The sequence below is a fragment of the Pseudophryne corroboree genome, chromosome 3, assembly GCF_028390025.1.
Source record: "Pseudophryne corroboree isolate aPseCor3 chromosome 3, aPseCor3.hap2, whole genome shotgun sequence".
Classification (NCBI taxonomy): Eukaryota; Metazoa; Chordata; class Amphibia; order Anura; family Myobatrachidae; genus Pseudophryne; species Pseudophryne corroboree.
This window is the reverse complement of record NC_086446.1, coordinates 350,199,433-350,218,593: the sequence shown is the minus strand read 5'-3', so window position 1 is coordinate 350,218,593 and position 19,161 is coordinate 350,199,433. Positions and strand designations below refer to the sequence as shown.

Genomic DNA, 19,161 nt, shown 5'->3' with positions numbered 1-19,161 from the left:
TGTCGTACGGCCTTGATACAGGATGTTGTGTTCCAGGGGTACAGACTGGAGTTTCAAGAACTCCCGCCTCACCGGTTCTTCAAATCAGGCTTGCCGGCTTTGATAACAGACAGGGCTATCCTTCAGGAAGCCATCCAAAAATTGGAAAAGTCAGAGGTCATTGTTCCAGTTCCACCTCATATGCAACATATGGGTTTCTATTCAAACCTTTTCGTGGTACTGAAACCGGAGCGTTCGGTCAGACCAATTTTGAACTTGAAATCGCTAAACCCTTATCTGAGGGTATTCAAATTCAAAATGGAGTCTCTGAGAGCGGTGATCTCAGGTCTGGAGGAGAGGGAATTTCTGGTATCCCTGGATATCCAGGATGCGTACCTCCACATTCCTATTTGGCCGCTGCACCAGGCCTATCTCAGATTTGCACTGTTAAACAGTCACTATCAATTTCAGGCACTGCCATTCGGCCTCTCCACAGCACCGAGGGTGTTCACCAAGGTGATGGCAGAGATGATGGTGCTTCTCCGCAGACTGGGTGAACATTTTTCCATATCTGGACGATCTGCTGATAAAGGCATCGACCAGGGAGAAGTTGATGCAGTCTATTGCTTTCACGACTTGTTTGCTCAGGGTATATGGTTGGATCCTGAACCTTCCAAAGTCACATTTGGAGCCGACGAGGAGATTGTCTTTCCTAGGGATGATCCTCGACATGGAAGAGCAGAGGGTGTTTATGCTGGAGGAGAAAGCGTTGGTGATTCAAACAATGGTCCGGGATGTCCTGAAGGTTATCCGTTCATCAGTGCATTCGCCTTCTGGGGAAGATGTTTTCCTCCTATGAGGCTCTACAGTATGGAAGATTTCATGCTCGATTCTTCCAACTGGATCTCCTGGACAAGTGGTCGGGGTCTCATCTACATTTGCACCAGAGGATTCGTCTGTCACTGAAGGCAAGGATTTCACTACTCTGGTGGCTGCAGATGTCTCATCTTCTGGAGGGCCGCAGGTTCTGGATTCAGTACTGGATCCTTCTAACCACGGATGCAAGTCTCTGAGGATGGGGCACAGTCACTCAAGGGAAAACCTTCCAAGGAAGGTGGTCCGACCTGGAATCCGGTCTTCCGATAAACATTCTGGAACTAAGAGCCGTGTACAACGGTCTTCTTCAAGCGGCAGATCTTCTGCGAGATCGAGCCATTCAAGTGCAGTCAGACAATGTAACGACGATGGTCTACATAAACCAACAGGGCGGAACAAAGAGCAGTGCTGCAATGTAAGAGGTGACCAGAATCATCCTCTGGGCAGAAAAACACACATTGGTGCTGTCAGCAATCTTCATTCCGGGCATAGACAACTGGGAAGCGGATTTCCTCAGCAGACACGATCCCCATCCAGGGGAATGGGGCCTCCATCCAGAGGTGTTCACGGAGGTGGCAATAATTTGGGGGGTTCCTCAAATCGACATGATTGCCTCTTGCCTCACAAGAAGCTTCAGAGGTATTGTTCCAGGTCAAGGGACCCACAAGCAGTGGCGGTGGACGCCCTGGTGACTCCGTGGGTGTTCCAGTCAGTGTACGTGTTTCCTCCTCTTCCACTCATTCCAATGATTCTAAAAATTTATAAGGAGAACAAGGGTTCAGGCAATCCTCATTGCTCCGGACTGGCCAAGAAGGGCTAGGTACGCGGATCTACTGCTGGAAGATCCGAGCCCTCTCTCTCCCTCTTTGGGAGGACCTTCTGCAACAGGGTCCGTTCGCTTATCAAGACTTACCATGGCTACGTTTGACGGCATGGAGGTTGAGCGCCAGCTCGGAAGGGCATTCCGAATAAGGTTTTTCCTACCCTGCTACAGGCTAGGAAAGGTGTAACATCTAAACATTACCATCGCATTTCGAAAAAGTATGCGTCTTTGTGTGAATCCAAGAAGTTTCTACGCTGGAGTTTCAACTGGGATGTTTTCTCCTCTTCCTGCAAGCAGGTGTGGATATGGGCCTGCGTTTGGGATCCATAAACGTTCAGATTTCGACCTTATCCATTTTCTTCCAGAAACAACTGGGTTCCCTCCCTGAGGTTCAGACTTTTTTGAAAGGGGTTCTGCACATCCAGCCTCCCTTTGTGCCACCTATGGTGCTCTGGGATCTTAACGTGGTGTTACAGTTCCTCCAATCGGATTGGTTCGGGTCTCTACAAGAGGTTGAGGTCAAGTTTCTCACGTGGAAGGCTGTCACTTTGTTGGCCTTAGCTTCTGCTAGACTTGTGTCGGAGTTGGAGGCTTTATCTTGTAAAAGTCCCTACTTGATCTTCCATGAAGATAGAGCTGAGCTCCGGACACATCAGCAATTCCTTCCAAAGGTTGTCTGCTTTTCATATCAACCAACCTATTGTGGTGCCAGTTGCTACTGACTCCTCAATTACATCAAAGTCCTTGGATGTTATAAGGGCTCTGAAAATTTATGTGAAGAGGACTGCTCGTCACAGAAAATCGGACTCTCTGTTTATCCTGTATGATTCCAAGAAAATTGGGTATCCTGCTTCTAAGCAGACAATCTCTCGCTGGATCAGGTTCACTATCCAGCATGCATTTTCTACAGCAGGATTGCTGTGTCCAAAATCTGTTAAGGCCCACTCTACTCGAAAGGTGGGTTCTTCCTGGGCAGCTGCCCGGGGTGTCTCGGCTTTTACAGCTTTGCCGAGCAGCTACTTGGTCTGGGTTGAACACGTTTGCCAAGTTCTACAAGTTCAATACTTTTGGCCTCCGAGGACCTAAGGTTTGGTCAATCGGTTCTGCAGGAGCCTCCGCACTCTCCCTCCCGTTGTGGGAGCTTTGGTACATCCCCATGGTACTAATGTGGACCCCAGCATCCTCTAGGACGTAAGAGAAAATGATTTTAATTGCCTACCGGTAAATCCTTTTCTCGCAGTCTGTAGAGGATGCTGGGCGCCCGCCCAGTGCTTCGTTATCCTGCAGTGGTTACTTGGTCAGTACTGCTTTGTTCTTAGTTGAGTACTGCGTTATTACTTGTTTCAGTAATGTTTTTAAGCTAGTTAGCTTGGTTTGCCTTGTATGTGTGAGCTGGTGTGAATCTCACCACTATCTGTGCATTTCCTTTTCTCGAAGTATGTCAGTCTCCTCGGACACAGTTTCTAGACTGAGTCTGGTAGGAGGGGCATAGAGGGAGGAGCCAGCCCACACTGTTAAACTTTTAAAATGTCAGGGGCTCCTAGTGGACCTGTCTGTACCCCATGGTACTAATGTGGACTCCAGCATCCTCTACGAAAGGATTTACCGGTAGGTAATTTTAAAATCCTATTTTAATTTTTTTAATTTCTATCCAGAATATCTTTTTTTTTTTTTTTTGGGGGGGGGGGGGGGGGTTGGGGGATGATGGGAAGTCTTAGTTGATTCCCCGGTGTCACTGGGAAAGCTTGAGTGAGTGTCAATCGGCAATATAACTTCACTCTACTGCTGCCCACCCCAAGTTCCTTAGCAGATCTAGGTGGGTGGCAATAAACATGTCTAAAATATAGAGAGGGTTTGATTGAGGGGAGCATGAGTATCAATTAGAAATATTGCCGTTATATTCCCTTTTTCTTGCCCAAGATGCTCAAAAAAACTTGTATCTACTCTCTCATAGATAAATGTGCCCACCTGAGAAACGCGCATTCCAATTAGAAATGCCAATTTGCTTTAGCGTGTGTGTGCACATTTTCTATATAAGGCAACCTGGGAGAAGCGCATGAAAAAGTGCGGCAACCTTCCTGGATACCCCAAAAGTGAAAAATGCTAAACAAAAAGTAGAAAAATGGTGCTTTTGGGGTAATCTGAGGCGATTTCAAAGTTTTAAAAGTAATGTAATAAAATGATAAGCAATTATTAGTCATTGAAATAATAAGATTTTAAACCTACCGGTAAATCTTTTTCTCGTAGTCCGTAGAGGATACTGAGACTCCGTAAGGACCATGGGGAATAGACGGGCTCCGCAGGAGACATGGGCACTTTAAGAAAGACTTTGACTCTGGGTGTGCACTGGCTCCTCCCTCTATGCCCCTCCTCCAGACCCCAGTTAGAGAAACTGTGCCCAGAGGAGATGGACAGTACGAGGAAAGGATTTTTGTTAATCCAAGGGCAAGATTCATACCAGCCACACCAATAACACTGTATAACTTGTGATATACTACCCAGTTAACAGTATGAAAAACAACATAGCATCAGTCCAAGACCGATGAAACTATAACATAACCCTTATGTAAGCAATAACTATATACAAGTCTTGCAGAAGTAGTCCGCACATGGGACGGGCGCCCAGCATCCTCTACGGACTACGAGAAAAAGATTTACCGGTGAGTAAAATCTTATTTTCTCTAACGTCCTAGAGGATGCTGGGACTCCGTAAAGACCATGGTGATTATACCAAAGCTCCCAAAAGGGCGGGAGAGTGCGGATGACTCTACAGCACTGATTGAGCAAACAGGAGGTCCTCCTCAGCCAGGGTATCAAACTTATAGAACTTTGCAAAGGTGTTTGACCCCGACCAAGTAGCAGCTCGGCACAGCTGTAGTGCCGAGACCCCTCGGGCAGCCGCCCAAGAAGAGCCCACCTTCCTAGTGGAATGGGCCTTAACCGATTTTGGTAACGGCAATCCTGCCGTAGAATGTGCCTGCTGAATCGTGTTACAGATCCAGCGAGCAATAGACTGCTTTGAAGCAGGACCGCCAACTTTGTTGGCTGCATACAGGACAAACAGTGCTTCTGTTTTTCTGATCCTAGCCGTTCTGGCCACGTAAATTTTCAAAGCCCTGACCACATCAAGGGACTCGGAATCCTCCAAGTCACGTGTAGCCACAGGCACGACAATAGGTTGGTTCATATGAAAGGATGAGACCACCTTAGGCAGGAATTAAGGACGGGTCCGCAATTCCGCTCTATCCATAAGAAAAACCAGATAGGGGCTTTTAAGTGATAAAGCCGCTAATTCCGAAACTCGCCTAGCCGAAGCCAAGGCTAACAACATGACCACCTTCCAGGTGAGATATTTCAACTCCACTGTCTTAAGTGGTTCAAACCAATGTGACTTAAGGAAACTTAACACCACGTTAAGGTCCCAAGGCGCCACCGGAGGTACAAAAGGAGGCTGAATATGCAGTACTCCCTTCACAAAAGTCTGTACTTCAGGTAATGAGTCCAATTCCTTTTGAAAGAAAATGGATAAGGCCGAAATCTGAACTTTTAATGGAGCCTAATTTTAGGCCCAAATTCACTCCAGTTTGTAGGAAGTGAAGAAAACGGCCCAGGTGGAATTCTTCCGTAGGAGCATTCCTGGCCTCACACCAAGAAACCTATTTTCGCCATATTCGGTGATAATGTTTAGACGTTGCGTCCTCATCCGGAATACCCTTTTCTGCTAGGATCCGGCGTTCAACCGCCATGCCGTCAAACGCAGCCACGGTAAGTCTTGGAACAGACAGGGACCTTGTTGTAACAGGTCCTGCCTTAGAGGAAGAGGCCACGGATCTTCTGTGAGCATTTCTTGCATATCCGGATACCAGGTCCTTCGTGGCCAATCTGGAACAATGAGAATTGTTCTCACTCCTCTTTTTCTTATTATCCTCAACACCTTGGGTATGAGAGGAAGAGGAGGAAACACATATACCAACTGGAACACCCACGGTGTCACTAGGGCGTCCACAGCTACCGCCTGAGGGTCTCTTGACCTGGCGCAATACCTTTTTGTAGCTTTTTGTTGAGACGGGATGCCATCATGTCTATTTGGGGTAGTCCCCACCGACTTGCAATCTGCGCGAAGACTTCCTGATGAAGTCCCCACTCTCCCGGATGCAGATCGTGTCTGCTGAGGAAGTCTGCTTCCCAGTTGTCCACTCCCGGAATGAACACTGCTGACAGAGAGCTTACATGATTCTCCGCCCAGCGAAGAACTCTGGTGGCTTCCGCCATTGCCACTCTGCTCCTTGTGCCGCCTTGGCGGTTTACATGAGCTAGTGCTGTGATGTTGTCTGACTGGATCAGAACTGGTCACTTGCGAAGTAAGATCTCCGCTTGACGTAGGGCGTTGTATATGGCTCTTAGTTCCAGGATGTTGATGTGAAGACAAGTCTCTTGACTTGACCAAAGTCCTTGGAAATTTCTTCCCTGTGTAACCGCTCCCCAACCTCGGAGGCTCGCGTCCGTGGTCACCAGGATCCAGTCCTGAATGCCGAACCTGCGGCCCTCTAGAAGGTGAGCACTGTTTAGCCACCACAGGAGAGATACTCTGGCCCTGGGGGACAGGGTGATCCGCTGATGCAATTGCAGATAGGACCCGGACCATTTGTCCAATAGGTCCCATTGGAAGGCCCTTGCATGGAATCTGCCGTATGGAATGGCTTCGTATGTTGCCACCATCTTTCCCAGAACTTGAGTGCAATGATGTACTGACACTTGTTTTGGTTTCAACAAGTTCATGACTAGAGTCATGAGTTCCTGCGCTTTTTCCTTCGGAAGAAAAACCCTTTTCTGGTCTGTGTCCAGAATCATGCCCAAGAAGGGCAGACGAGTTGTAGGATTCAGCTGCGACTTTGGAATATTGAGAATCCAGCCGTGTCGCTGTAACACATTCAGTGAAAGTGATACGCTGCTCAGCAACTTCTCCCGTGATCTCGCTTTTATGAGGAGATCGTCCAAGTACTGGATAATTGTGACACCCTGCTTGCGCAGGAGCACCATCATTTCCGCCATTACCTTGATGAAAATTCTCGGGGCCGTGGAAAGCCCAAATGGCAACGTCTGAAATTGGTAATGACAATCCTGTACCGCAAATCTCAGGTGTGCCTGATGAGGAGGATATATGGGGACATGCAGGTATGCATCCTTTATGTCCAGAGATACCAAAAAATCTCCCCCTTCTAGGCTGGCAATGACCGCCCTGAGTGATTCCATCTTGAACTTGAACCGTTTAAAGTAAAGGTTCATGGATTTTAAATTTAAAATGGATCTGACCGAACCGTCCGGTTTCGGAACCACAAACAGAGTTGAGTAGTACCCCTGCCCTCTTTGAAGCAGGGGAAACTCTACCACCACTTGTTGCAGACACAATTTGTGAATCGCATGTAACACTATCTCCCTTTCCAGGGGTTGTTTCGGTAGGGCCGATTAGAAAAACCGGCGAGGAGGCACTTCTTCGAATTCCAGCTTGTAACCCTGGGAAACCATTTCTATTGCCCATGGATACACCTGTGAGTGGACCCAGACGTGGCTGAACATTTGAAGACGTGCCCCCACAGGAGCTGACTCCCTCAGGGGGGCCCCAGCGTCATGCGGTGGATTTAGCAGAGGCCGGGGAGGACTTCTGTTCCTGGGAACTAGCTGTGTTGTGCAGCTTTTTTTCCCTCTGCCCTTACCTCTGGCAAGAAAGGACGATCCACGTGCTCTCTTGCTTTTATTGGAACAAAAGGACTGCATTTGATAATGAGGCGCTTTCTTAGATTGTGAGGGAATATATGGCAAAAAATTTGATTTACCTGCCGTAGCCGTGGAGAGGAGATCCGAGAGGCCCCCTCCGAACAATTCCTCACCCTTGTAAGGCAACAACTCCATATGCCTCTTTTAGTCGGCATCACCTGTCCATTGCATGTTACACAGGACACGTCTAGCAGAAATCGACATAGCGTTGACTCTAGAACCCAGTAGACTAACGCCTCTTTGGGCATGTCTTATATATATATATATATATATATTATAATATACTAGGGACAATAACATGGTATCCTTATCTAGGGTTTCAATCTCCGCTGATAAGGTATCTGTCTACGCTGCTACAGCGCTATAAAGCCATGCCGACACAATCGCCGGTCCGAGTAGTGTACCAGAATGTGTGTAAATGGACTTCAAAGTACTTTTACTGCATGCTATCTGCAGGATCCCTGAGGATAGCTGTAAAGTCAGCGCTACCTTTTTGGGTAAACGTGTCAATGCCTTGTACAAAAACAGGTCCCGCGCAAGACAATACACAGAGCTTGCGCGGGACCTGCTTTTGGTTAGATCAACACAGAGGACTCGTGGACACTCGCTCAGGTTAGAGGAGAGGAGATTCCGCACAATACGGCGTAAAGGCTTTTTCACGGTAAGGACAATACGTGTTTGGAATTCCCTGCCCGAGGGAGTTGTAATGGCGGAATCTGTCAACACCTTTAAGAATGGGTTAGATAAATTCCTAATGGATAAGGATATCCAGGGGTATGGTGCATAGTCATGCATTATAGTTACTATAAATAGGGATAAAATGCAACGGCTGACAGCAGCATCAGTCAGAAATTTTAGTCAAATCATCATGCATAGGAGACCACAAATAAGTTGAACTCGATGGACAATTGTCTTTTTTCAACCTCAGATACTATGTTACTATGTTACACCCTAGGGGAAGATTCCCATCGTATCCTGGCCCCATTAGGGAAAGGATACTCCCTGAGAATTCTTTTTGGGAAGCTGCAGCTTCATGTCTGGAGATTCCCGCTCTTTTTCTTCTTCCCCTTAAACATGTGTACCCTCGTGTCAGGGACAGATGAGTCATCAGTGATATGCAAAACAGCTTTTATTACAATAATCATATATTGAATACTTTTCTGCCAGTTTTGGCTCTACTTTGCATTATCGTATTCGACACTGGAGTCAGACTCCGTGTCGATATCAGTGTCTATTATTTTGGATAGTGAGCGTTGTGAGACTCTGAAGGTCTCTGTGACATAGGGACAGACATGGGTAGATTCCCTGTCTGTTCTCTAATCTTGTGTAAAAAATTAATCTTAGCACTTAATTTCACATATCCAATCAGGCGTCTGCGTTGTCGACGGAGACACCACACACACATTTGCTCCATCTCCTCCTTAGGAGAGCCTTTTACCTCAGACATGTCGACACACACGTACCGACACACCACACACTCAGGGAATGCTCTTCTGAAGACAGTTCCCCCACAAGGCCCTTTGGAGAGACAGAGAGACAGTATGCCAGCACACACCCCAGCGCAATATGACCCAGGAAAAACACAGCAATTTAATGTTTACCCCGTAGCGCTGTTATTATCTGCGCCGAATTGTGCCCCCCCTCTTCTTTAAAACCCTCTCTTCTACCGTGGTATAAGCAGGGGAGAGTCCGGGGAGCTTCCTCTCAGCGGTGCTGTGGAGAAAAACATGGCGCTGGTGAGTGCTGAGGGAGAAGCCCCGCCCCCTCGGCTGCGGGCTTCTGTCCCGCTAAAAGTGTAAAATTGGCGGGGGCTCATGCATATATACAGTGTCCAGCTGTATATATGCTCTCTTTTGCCAAATAAGAGGTTTATATTGCTGCCCAGGGCGCCCCCCCCCCCTGCGCCCTGCACCCTTACAGTGACTGCCGTTTGTGAGGTGTATGGGAGCAATGGCGCACAGCTGCAGTGCTGTGCGTTACCTCAGTGAAGATCAATGAAGTCTTCTGCCGCCTTTTTGAAGCCTCTTTCTTCTCATACTCACCCAGCTTCTTTCTTCTGGCTCTGTGAGGAGGACGGCGGCGCGGTTCTGGGACGAACGTCCAGGGCGAACCTGTGTTCCGACTCCCTCTGGAGCTAATGGTGTCCAGTAGCCTAAGAAACAAGACCTTGAAACTCAGAGAAGTAGGGTTGTTTCTCTCTCTCCTCAGTCCCTTGATGCAGGGAGTCTGTTGCCAGCAGTGCTCCCTGAAAATAAAAAACCTAACAAATATACTTTCTTAGCAGGAAACTCAGGAGAGCTCCCTGCAGTGCACCAATCTCCTCTGGGCACAGTCTCAAACTGGGGTCTGGAGGAGGGGCATAGAGGGAGGAGCCAGTGCACACCAGAATCTAAATTCTTTCTTAAAGTGCCCATGTCTCCTGCGGAGCCCGTCTATTCCCCATGGTCCTTACGGAGTCCCAACATCCTCTAGGACGTTAGAGAAAAATACTTTGTTGCTTTAAAAAATGAAAAAGTTAATTTCTCTTACGTCCTAGAGGATGCTGGGGACTCCAAAAGGACCATGGGGTATAGACGGGATCCGCAGGAGACATGGGCACTTTAAGACTTTGAATGGGTGTGAACTGGCTCCTCCCTCTATGCCCCTCCTTCAGACCTCAGTTAGATTATGTGCCCAGAGAGACTGGACACACACTAGGGGTGCTCTCCTGAGTTTCTCTGAAAAGACTTTGTTAGGTTTTTTATTTTCAGGGAGACCTGCTGGCTACAGGCTCCCTGCTTCGTGGGTGTGAGGGGAGAGAAGTCAGACCTACTTCTTCTGAGTTAAAGGCTCTGCTTCTTAGGCTACTGGACACCATTAGCTCCAGAGTGTTCGATCACTTGGTCTGCCTAGCTGCTTGTTCCCAGAGCCGCGCCGTCAACCCCCTCACAGCAGCCAGAAGAAAGAAGCCGGGTGAGTATATAGAAGAACAGAAGATTCAGTAATGAGGTACAGCGCAGCGTTCGCGCTGCGCGCCATGCTCCCACACATACTTCCAACTTGGGATCAAGGGCCAATGCCATGGCAGTCTCGGCCAGGAGAGCGCTGTGGATTCATCAATAGAATGCTGATGCCGACTCCAAGAAAGCTATGGAAGCTCTCCCATATAAAGGTAGTGTCTTGTATGGTGATGGCCTCGCTGACCTGGTGTCTACCGCTACAGCGGGTAAGTCATATTTTCTTCCTTATGTTCCAGCACAACCGAAAAAGGCACCCCATTATCAGATGCAGTCCTTTCAGCCTAATAGATACAAAAAAGGAAAAGGCTCGTCCTTCCTTGCCTCAAAAGGTAGAGGAAGGGGAAAAAGATCGTTTGCTGTGTCAGGCTCCCAGGACCAAAAGTCCTCCCCGGCCTCTGCCAAGTCCACCGCATGACGCTGGGGCGCCCCTACGGGAGTCCGTGCCGGTGGGGGCACGTCTCCGCCTCTTCAGTCAGGTCTGGTTTCACTCGGGCCTGGATCCTTGGGTGTTAACATAGTGTCCCAAGGGTACAAACTGGAGTTTCAGGAGGTTCCCCCCCCCCACCACCACCACCGATTTTTCAAATCGGCTTTCCCAGTTTCTATCCCAGAAAGGGAAGTAGTGAGTGCTGCGCTACAAAAGCTGTGTCAAGAGTGTCATTGTCCCGGTACCCCCCGTCCCAACGGGGAGAAGGGTTTTATTCGAGCCTCTTTGTCGTGTCAAAGCCGGACGGCTCTGTCAGACCGATCCTGAACCTAAAATCCCTCAATCTATATTTGAAAACTTTCAAGTTCAAGATGGAGTCTCTTCGAGCAGTGGTCTCCAGTCTAGAAGGGGGGAATTTTATGGCGTCAGTCGACATAAAAGATGCCTACTTACACGTCCCAATATATCCTCCACATCAAGCTTTCCTGAGATTTGCGGTGCAGGATTATCATTACCAATTTCAGACGTTGCCGTTTGGTGAAGACCCTCGGGGCCATGGAAAGCCCAAAGTGATGGCGGAAATGATAGTACTCCTACGCAAGCAGGGTGTCACAATTATCCCGTACTTGGACGATCTCCTGATAAAGGCGAGATCAAAGGAGCAGTTGCTAAGAACTGTGGAACTCTCCCTGACTGTTCTGCAACATCATGGTTGGATCCTAAATTTGCCAAAGTCTCAGTTGATTCCGACAACTCGGCTGCCTTTCTTGGGCATGATCCTGGACACGGAACTGCAGTGAGTGTTTCTTCCAGCAGAAAAAGCTCTGGAAATCCAATGCATGGTCAAGGAGATTCTGAAACCGGCAAGAGTGTCTATTCATCAATGCACTCGAGTGCTAGGGAAGATGGTTGCGGCTTACGAAGCCATCCCGTTTGGCAGGTTTCATGCCCGGGTGTTTCAGTGGGACCTGCTGGACAAATGGTCCGGGTCTCACCTGCACATGCACCGGAAAATAAGTCTATCTTCCAGGACCAGAATATCTCTCCTGTGGTGGCTCCAAAGTTCTCACCTTCTAGAGGGACGCAGGTTCAGGATCCAGGATTGGGTCCTGCTGACCACTGATGCAAGTCTCCGAGGCTAGGGAGCAGTCACACAAGGAAGAAGTTTCCAGGGAAAATGGTCAAGCCAGGAAACTTGTCTCTACATAAACGTTCTGGAGTTAAGAGCCATTTACAACGGCCTTCTGCAAGCGGAACAACTTCTTCGAGGTCTACCTGTCCTGATTCAGTCGGACAACGTAACAGCGGTGGCGTACGTAAACCACCAGGGCGGAACAAAGAGCAGAGCGGCGATGGCGGAGGCCACAAGAGTTCTTCGCTGGGCGGAAAAGCACGTGAGCGCTCTGTCAGCAGTCTTCCTTCCGGGTGTGGACAACTGGGAAGCAGACTTCCTCAGCAGACACTATCTCCATCCAGGAGAGTGGGCTCTTCATCAAGAGGTATTTGCAGAAGTGACAAGGCGTTGGGGAATTCCTCAAATAGACATGATGGTGTCTCGCCTCAACAAGAAGCTTCCGAGGTATTGTTCCAGGTCAAGGGACCCCCAAGCCAGTGCAGTGGACGTCCTGGTAACTCCGTGGGTGTTTCAGTCGGTATATGTGTTCCCTCCACTTCCTCTCATTCCAAAAGTGTTGAGGATCATAAGACGAACAAGGGTTCCGGCAGTACTCGTCGTTCAAGATTGGCCACGGAGGGCCTGGTATCCGAATCTTCAGGAATTGCTCATAGAAGATCCTTGGCCGCTTCCTCTCAGAGAGGACCTGTTACTGCAGGGGCCATGTGTATTTCAAGACTTACCGCGGCTACGTTTGACGGCGTGGAGGTTGAACGCCAAATCCTAGCTCGAAAGGGTATTCCCGGGCTAGAAAGGAGGTCACGGCGAAGCATTATCACTGTATTTGGAGAAAATGTGTCGTGGTGTGAAGCCAAGAAAGCTCCTGCGGAGGAGTTTCAGCTGGGTAGTTTCCTCCATTTTTTGCAGGCAGGCGTGGACGCAGGCCTGAAATTGGGTTCCATCAAAGTGCAGATTTCGGCTTTATCTATTTTCTTTCAAAAATAATTGGCCGCCCCTTCCAGAAGTTCAGATTTTCATGAAGGGAGTGCTGCATATCCATCCTCCGTTTGTGGCACCGTGGGATCTTGACGTGGTGTTACAATTTCTTATGTCTCACTGGTTTGAACCTTTACGAAAGGTTGAGTTGAAATTTCTCACTTGGAAAGTGATCATGCTTTTGGCCTTGGCGTCCGCCAGATGGGTGTCGGAATTGGCGGCTTTGTCTCGCATGAGCCCATATTTGATTTTCCATGTGGATAGAGCGGAATTGAGGACTCGTCAACCATTTCTGCCGAAGGTGGTTTCTTCGTTTCACATAAATCAACCTATTGTGGTGCCTGTGGCTACGGATGCCGTGATGGTGCCAAAATCTCTCGATGTCGTAAGAGCTTTGAAAATTTATGTCGCCAGAACGGCTCTTGTTAGGAAAACGGAGGCTCTGATTGTCCTGTATGCTTCCAACAAGATTGGAAATCCTGCTTCCAAGCAGACTATTGCACGCTGGATTTGTAATACGATTCGGCACGCTCATTCTATGGCTGGATTGCCGTTGCCGAAGTCGGTGAAGGCCCATTCTACCAGGAAGGTGGGCTCATCTTGGGCGGCTGCCCGAGGGGTCTCGGCACTTCAACTTTGCCGAGCAGCTACGTGGCCGGGTTCAAAAACTTTTGCTAAGTTCTACAAGTTTGATACCCTGGCTGATGAGGACCTCATGTTTGCTCAATCGGTGCTGCAGAGTCGTCTGCACTCTCCCGCCTGGTCTGGAGCTTTGGTATAGACCCCATGGTCCTATTGGAGTCCCCAGCATCCTCTAGGACGTAAGAGAAAATAGGATTTTAATACCTACTGGTAAAATCCTTTTCTCCTAGTCCGTAGAGGATGCTGGGCGCCCATCCCAGTGCGGACTGTTACTTGCAGTTGTATTGTTAGTTGTTGTTTTCGGTTACACGAAGGTTGTGTATCTGTTAGATTCGGCTTGTTGCTGTATTTCGTTCATACTGTTATCTGGTAATATAGTTGTACGGTGTGTTGTGGTGTGAGCTGGTATGTATCTCACCCTTAGTTTAACAAAAATCCTTTTCCTCAATGTCTGTCTCCCTGGGCACAGTTCCTATAACTGAGGTCTGGAGGAGGGGCATAGAGGGAGGAGCCAGTTTCATACCCATTCTAAGTCTTATAGTGTGCCCATGTCTCCTGCAGATCCCGTCTATACCCCATGGTCCTTTTGTAGTCCCGAGCATCTGCTACAGACTAGGAGAAAAGGATTTACCGGTAGGTATTAAAATCCTATTTTTGAGGCCATTTGGGCCATGTCATTAATGGCCCAATTAAGCTAATTAAAACCTTCCAAATGCCTAATTAGTCATAAGGGGGGTTGCCCAAGGGGTTCTGAAACAAATTCTGACATTTTTACCTTTAAAGATTTCCCTACCTTTTCACACTACTTGGAGTTTGAAAAAAAAAAAAACCTCAAATTACCCTCTGAAAGAGCAGTGCGAGTTGGAATTGTATTGCAGATGCAATTTACAGTGCGAATTTGCTGTGAAAACGTAAGCTAGTTATGAGCAGTTCCCTCTATGCTATTGTTTTTATGACTTAATTTATATTGTCTACCTTTTATCTCCCTATTAATGTACAGTGTGTTCTATTCTTCCATACCGTCCAGTGCTGTGGACCCTTAGAAATCTTTAGTAATAATAACAACATCAATTTGTCACATTTTAACAGGAAAATCCTATTTTGAATTCACTGCAACCTCTGTTATTGCTAGGCATTCCAATACTTCTTGCTGCCCTTCCACAATTATGGTACTGTTAGTAAGTCATACTGCAACAACCGTACCTCTATAAAGTACTTACATAGTACTGTGCTGAGTGGCAAATGGGCTCATGTCAGATGAGCTCTTCAGTGACATCTGTTTAAAAGTGAATGTTTATTACAGCTACTTCTTCATTTACCGTTTCCAATAAGGTTCCCTACTAGAACAGTGCTGAATTATGTATGTGTCGACTGTAAAGTGTGTTTTTTTTTTTTGTTGTTGGTTTTTTTGAGACCACCATTAACAGTAGATGTGACAGGTTAACACTATTAACACTTTCTCCTCTGCAGTTGATAGAGGTTATACGAAAAGCTACCAAAGGCGAACCAGTGGAAAAGATCACCAACAGTAGAGCCCCTTGTGTCATCTTGTAACACCTCCAGGATGTGAGCTAATTCCTGGCTCACATTATCGCTGCAGTCTTCTGCTCATCCACTGGTACTTCCTACTGTGTCAGACATCTGCTGTTCTCCAGCCATGGTGCAGATTAACGCCTCTCTCCCTCAGATGAGACCTTCTGCAATATGCTGATTAACAACTGTTTCCAATAATCCATGGCTTCACCATCATTGCACTGCCATCAACCACCCAGGCAGACACGAGCATCAGATGCAGTTCAATTCACCGTTCTCTGCTCTCCATGCTATGGGATGCAAAATGATGCATCCTCAACTGTGTTCATCCTTGTGCAATAGCATATGGGTTTTATTTATTGCATTCTCAGCTGTGCTTAACAGCCTGTTTATATTTGGAGTAACTGTATTCTTTCTGTATATAAATGCAGTGTTCAGTATGTTTTGTACTATGTAATCTCCAAATATCATGTTTATCAACAAATCTGCCATGAAATATTAGAAGCATTAAAGAATATTACAGTTACAGATTTAGTAAATTTACTCAGCAATAGCTAACGGAGTTTGACATGTACACCAATAGTATGTATGTTCGCATTAACCAGTCACTGACTATGGGGCTGATTCAGAAGTAGATGTGTCTTTGTACACAGAGATTGTGCACAAGCTGCAGGAGATGTCTTAAGTAAAAAGATATCCATTGCTGGCTTGTGTGAACTGCTAATGTTTCCAAAGATGCAGCTGTGTGAACATCGGACATCGACGTAATCCTCGGGTTAAAGTGAAATCATTACAGTCTGAGGACCCAGCCACTAGTTTTGGCACACCCAGAAAATTGTCCGAAGCATCCCCGTTTTCTGAACGCTGCCCCCCAAATGCCAGCAACATGTCAATTATGATGCGGCTTTTAGGACAGTGCAGGCAACATGGCAGGGCCAGATCTGCAGTGTGGCTTCTACACACATGCAGATCTTAACACATGGCAGGAATGCATTAACATCGAATTAACATACATCTGTGAATCGGGCCCTATGTCACAACAATAATTATCAACTGTGCTACTGACCTAAAGAGATTTAGAAAAAATGTAACACATTGCATCAGAAGATGTTGAAATAAGGAGATGTATAGTAGACTTACCATGGTTAAATCTCTTTCTGCAAGGTACACTGGGATCCACAGGGAATACATCTGGGTGTAGAGTTGGACCTTGATCCAAGGCACCAACAGGCTAAAGCTTTGACTGTTTCCAGGATGCATTGCACTGCTTCCTCTATAACCCTGCCTTCGTGCACAGGAGCTCAGTTTCGTTAAGCAGTCCAATGCAGTAGCAGGTAAGAGAGACTGTAGATGTTAGTCACATACAACCACGTTCTCGCGACAGGAGAAGGAACCAGCGGCTAATGCCATACAAACCCAAAGAAGCTAAGTGCGTCAGGGTGGGCGTCCTGTGGAACCCAGTGTACCTTGCAGAAAGATTTAACCATGGTAAGTCTACCATAAATCTCCTTTTCTGCAGCAGGGTACACTGGGATTCCACAGGGAATACATCGGAGATGTCCTAAAGCAGTTCCTCAAGGAAGGGGACGCACCTTAGCAGGTAAGAGAACCCGGCATCCATAGGAAGCATCCTGGGAGGCAGAAGTATCAAAGGCATAGAAACGAATGAACGTGTTCACTGAAGACCACGTAGCGGCCTTGCACAATTGTTCTGCGGACACGCCACGGTGGGCTGCCCAAGAAGGTCCAACAGACTGAGTAGAATGGGCCTTAATAGCAGCAGGTTTGCTTATTCGCAGGCCAGCCACGTTTGTGAAAACCAAAACGTTCAAAAAGGGAATCTGACCTCCTGATAGAGGCAGTCCATTCCACGTATATACGGAGAGCCTGTACTACATCCAAAAACTGCTCTTTGGAGGACAAGTCAGAAGAGCTAAAGGCCGGAACCACAATCTCTTGGTTAAGTTGAAAAGATGACACCACCTTAGGCAAATAACTTGGGCTAGTCCTAAGAACCGCCCGGTCACAATGAAATATCAGAAAGGGTGGACGGCAGGACAATGTGCCTAAGTCCAAAACTCTTCTAGCAGAGGCAACAGCCAGCAAAAAGAGGACCTTGGCAGTGAGCCATTTAAGGTCCACCGTCTCAAGAGGTTCAAATGGAGACTCTTGCAGGGCATTCAGGACAACAGACAAATTCCATGGAGCCACAGGGGGGACATAGGGAGGTTGAATTCGCAATACGTCCTGAGTGAATCTATGAACATCAGGAATAGACGCTATTTTCCGCTGAAACCACACTGACAAGGCAGATATATGAACCTTGAGTGAGGCCAGACGAAGTCCTAAGTCCAGGTCTTGTTGTAAAAAGGCCAGAAGTCTGGAAGTACTAAACTTGTAAGCATCGTAATTCTTAGCAGCACACCAGGTGAAATAAGAATTCCAGACCCTATAATAAATCTGTGCATTAGCCGGTTTGTGGGCCTTTAGCATAGTTTGGATAACTCCTCTGAAGATCCTTTGGATCTCAGGAGTGAAGCTTCAAGAGCCATGCCGTCAAAGCTAGTTTGGCCAGGTCCGGGTAGACACAAGGGCCCTGAACGAGGAGGTCTGGGCGTTGAGGAAGTAGAAGAGGACGCTCTATCGATAGACCCTGCAGGTCTGAGGACCAATGCCGTCTGGGCCATGCTGGAGCGACTAGGTGTAGTATTCCTCCTCCTTGCTTGAACTTCCGCAGATCCCTGGGCAGGAGTGACAGTGGAGGGAACGCGTAGGGTAGCCAAAAGTTCCATGGAATTGCCAGTGCGTCCACGAACGCTGCTTGAGGATCCCTTGATCCGAAGACCGGAACTTTGTGATTGTGTGGAGACGCCATCAGGTCTGCATGTGGTAGGCCCCACTTGTCCACTAGGATTTGAAAGACTTACTGATGAAGACTCTACTCTCCGGCGTGCACGTCATGACGACTGAGGAAATCCGCTTCCCAGTTGAGGACTCCCGGAATGAACACTGATGATGTTGCTGGCAGATGGCGTTCCGCCCAATGAAGGATTTTTGACACTTGCAACATTGCCATGCGGCTTTTGAGTACCGCCTTGATGGTTTATGTATGCCACAGTGGTGGCGTTGTGTGATTGTACTTGAACAGGCCTGTTCCATAGCAAAGGCAGGGCAAGAGTCAAACCATTGAACACTGCCTGCAATTCCAGAATGTTTATCGGGAGAGATTCCTTCTTGGTACACCAACCCTGGAGAGACTGTTGCTCCAACACCGCGCCCCAACCCCTAAGACTGGCATCCGTTGTCAGTAGGACCTAATTGGGGATCTAGAAGGGACGGCCCCTGCTCAACTGTTAGTCCTGGAGCCACCAGCTCAGTGATCGATGAACCTCCGGAGTTAAGGAGAGTATTTGAGACCTGATCTGATGAGACAAGCCGACCCACTTGGAAAGGATCAACCTCTGCTGAGTGTGGGAATGAAATTGAGCGTACTCTTCCATGTCAAAAGCTGACACCATGAGGTCTAGTACTTGCATCGCTGAGTGTATCGACACTCTCGGGCGAGAGAGGAACCATCTGATCTTGTCCTGAAGTTTCAGGACCTTCTCCGGAGACCGAAACAGTCTTTGGCTGTGTGTGTCCAGCAGGGGATCCGGTCTTTAGGTTGACATAAAGTAGGTCGACATGTTTTAGGTCGACAGGGTCTTTTAGGTTGACATGTTCTAGGTCAACGGGTCAAAAGGTTGACATGAGTTTCACTTTTTTTTTTTTTTTTACTTTTTCATACTTAACGATCCACATAGACTACGATTGGGAATAGTAACCTTTGCTCGCCATGTGAGGGGACACTGCACTAATTGGGGTTCCCGGTCACTCTACGGAGAAAGCTACACCAAAAAAAAAATCAAGAACTCATGTTGAACTTTTGACCTGTTGACCTAGCATGTCTGTCAACCTACTTACTGTCGACCAATAGTGGTCAACCCTATCATTGTCG

The 19,161-nt window shown here is 47.6% G+C and overlaps 1 protein-coding gene across 1 annotated transcript in view; it reads left to right on the top strand.

Moving 5' to 3' along the window:
- MIEN1 (migration and invasion enhancer 1) overlaps positions 1-15,690 on the top strand; it is a 31,535-nt gene extending 15,845 nt beyond the window's left edge. The window contains exon 4 of the mRNA XM_063959735.1: positions 15,102-15,690. Within this exon, the coding sequence (XP_063815805.1) occupies positions 15,102-15,185 (84 nt within the window). The 3' untranslated portion in view covers positions 15,186-15,690. The remainder of the gene's footprint in view (positions 1-15,101) is intronic.
- The last annotated feature ends 3,471 nt before the right edge of the window (positions 15,691-19,161 follow it).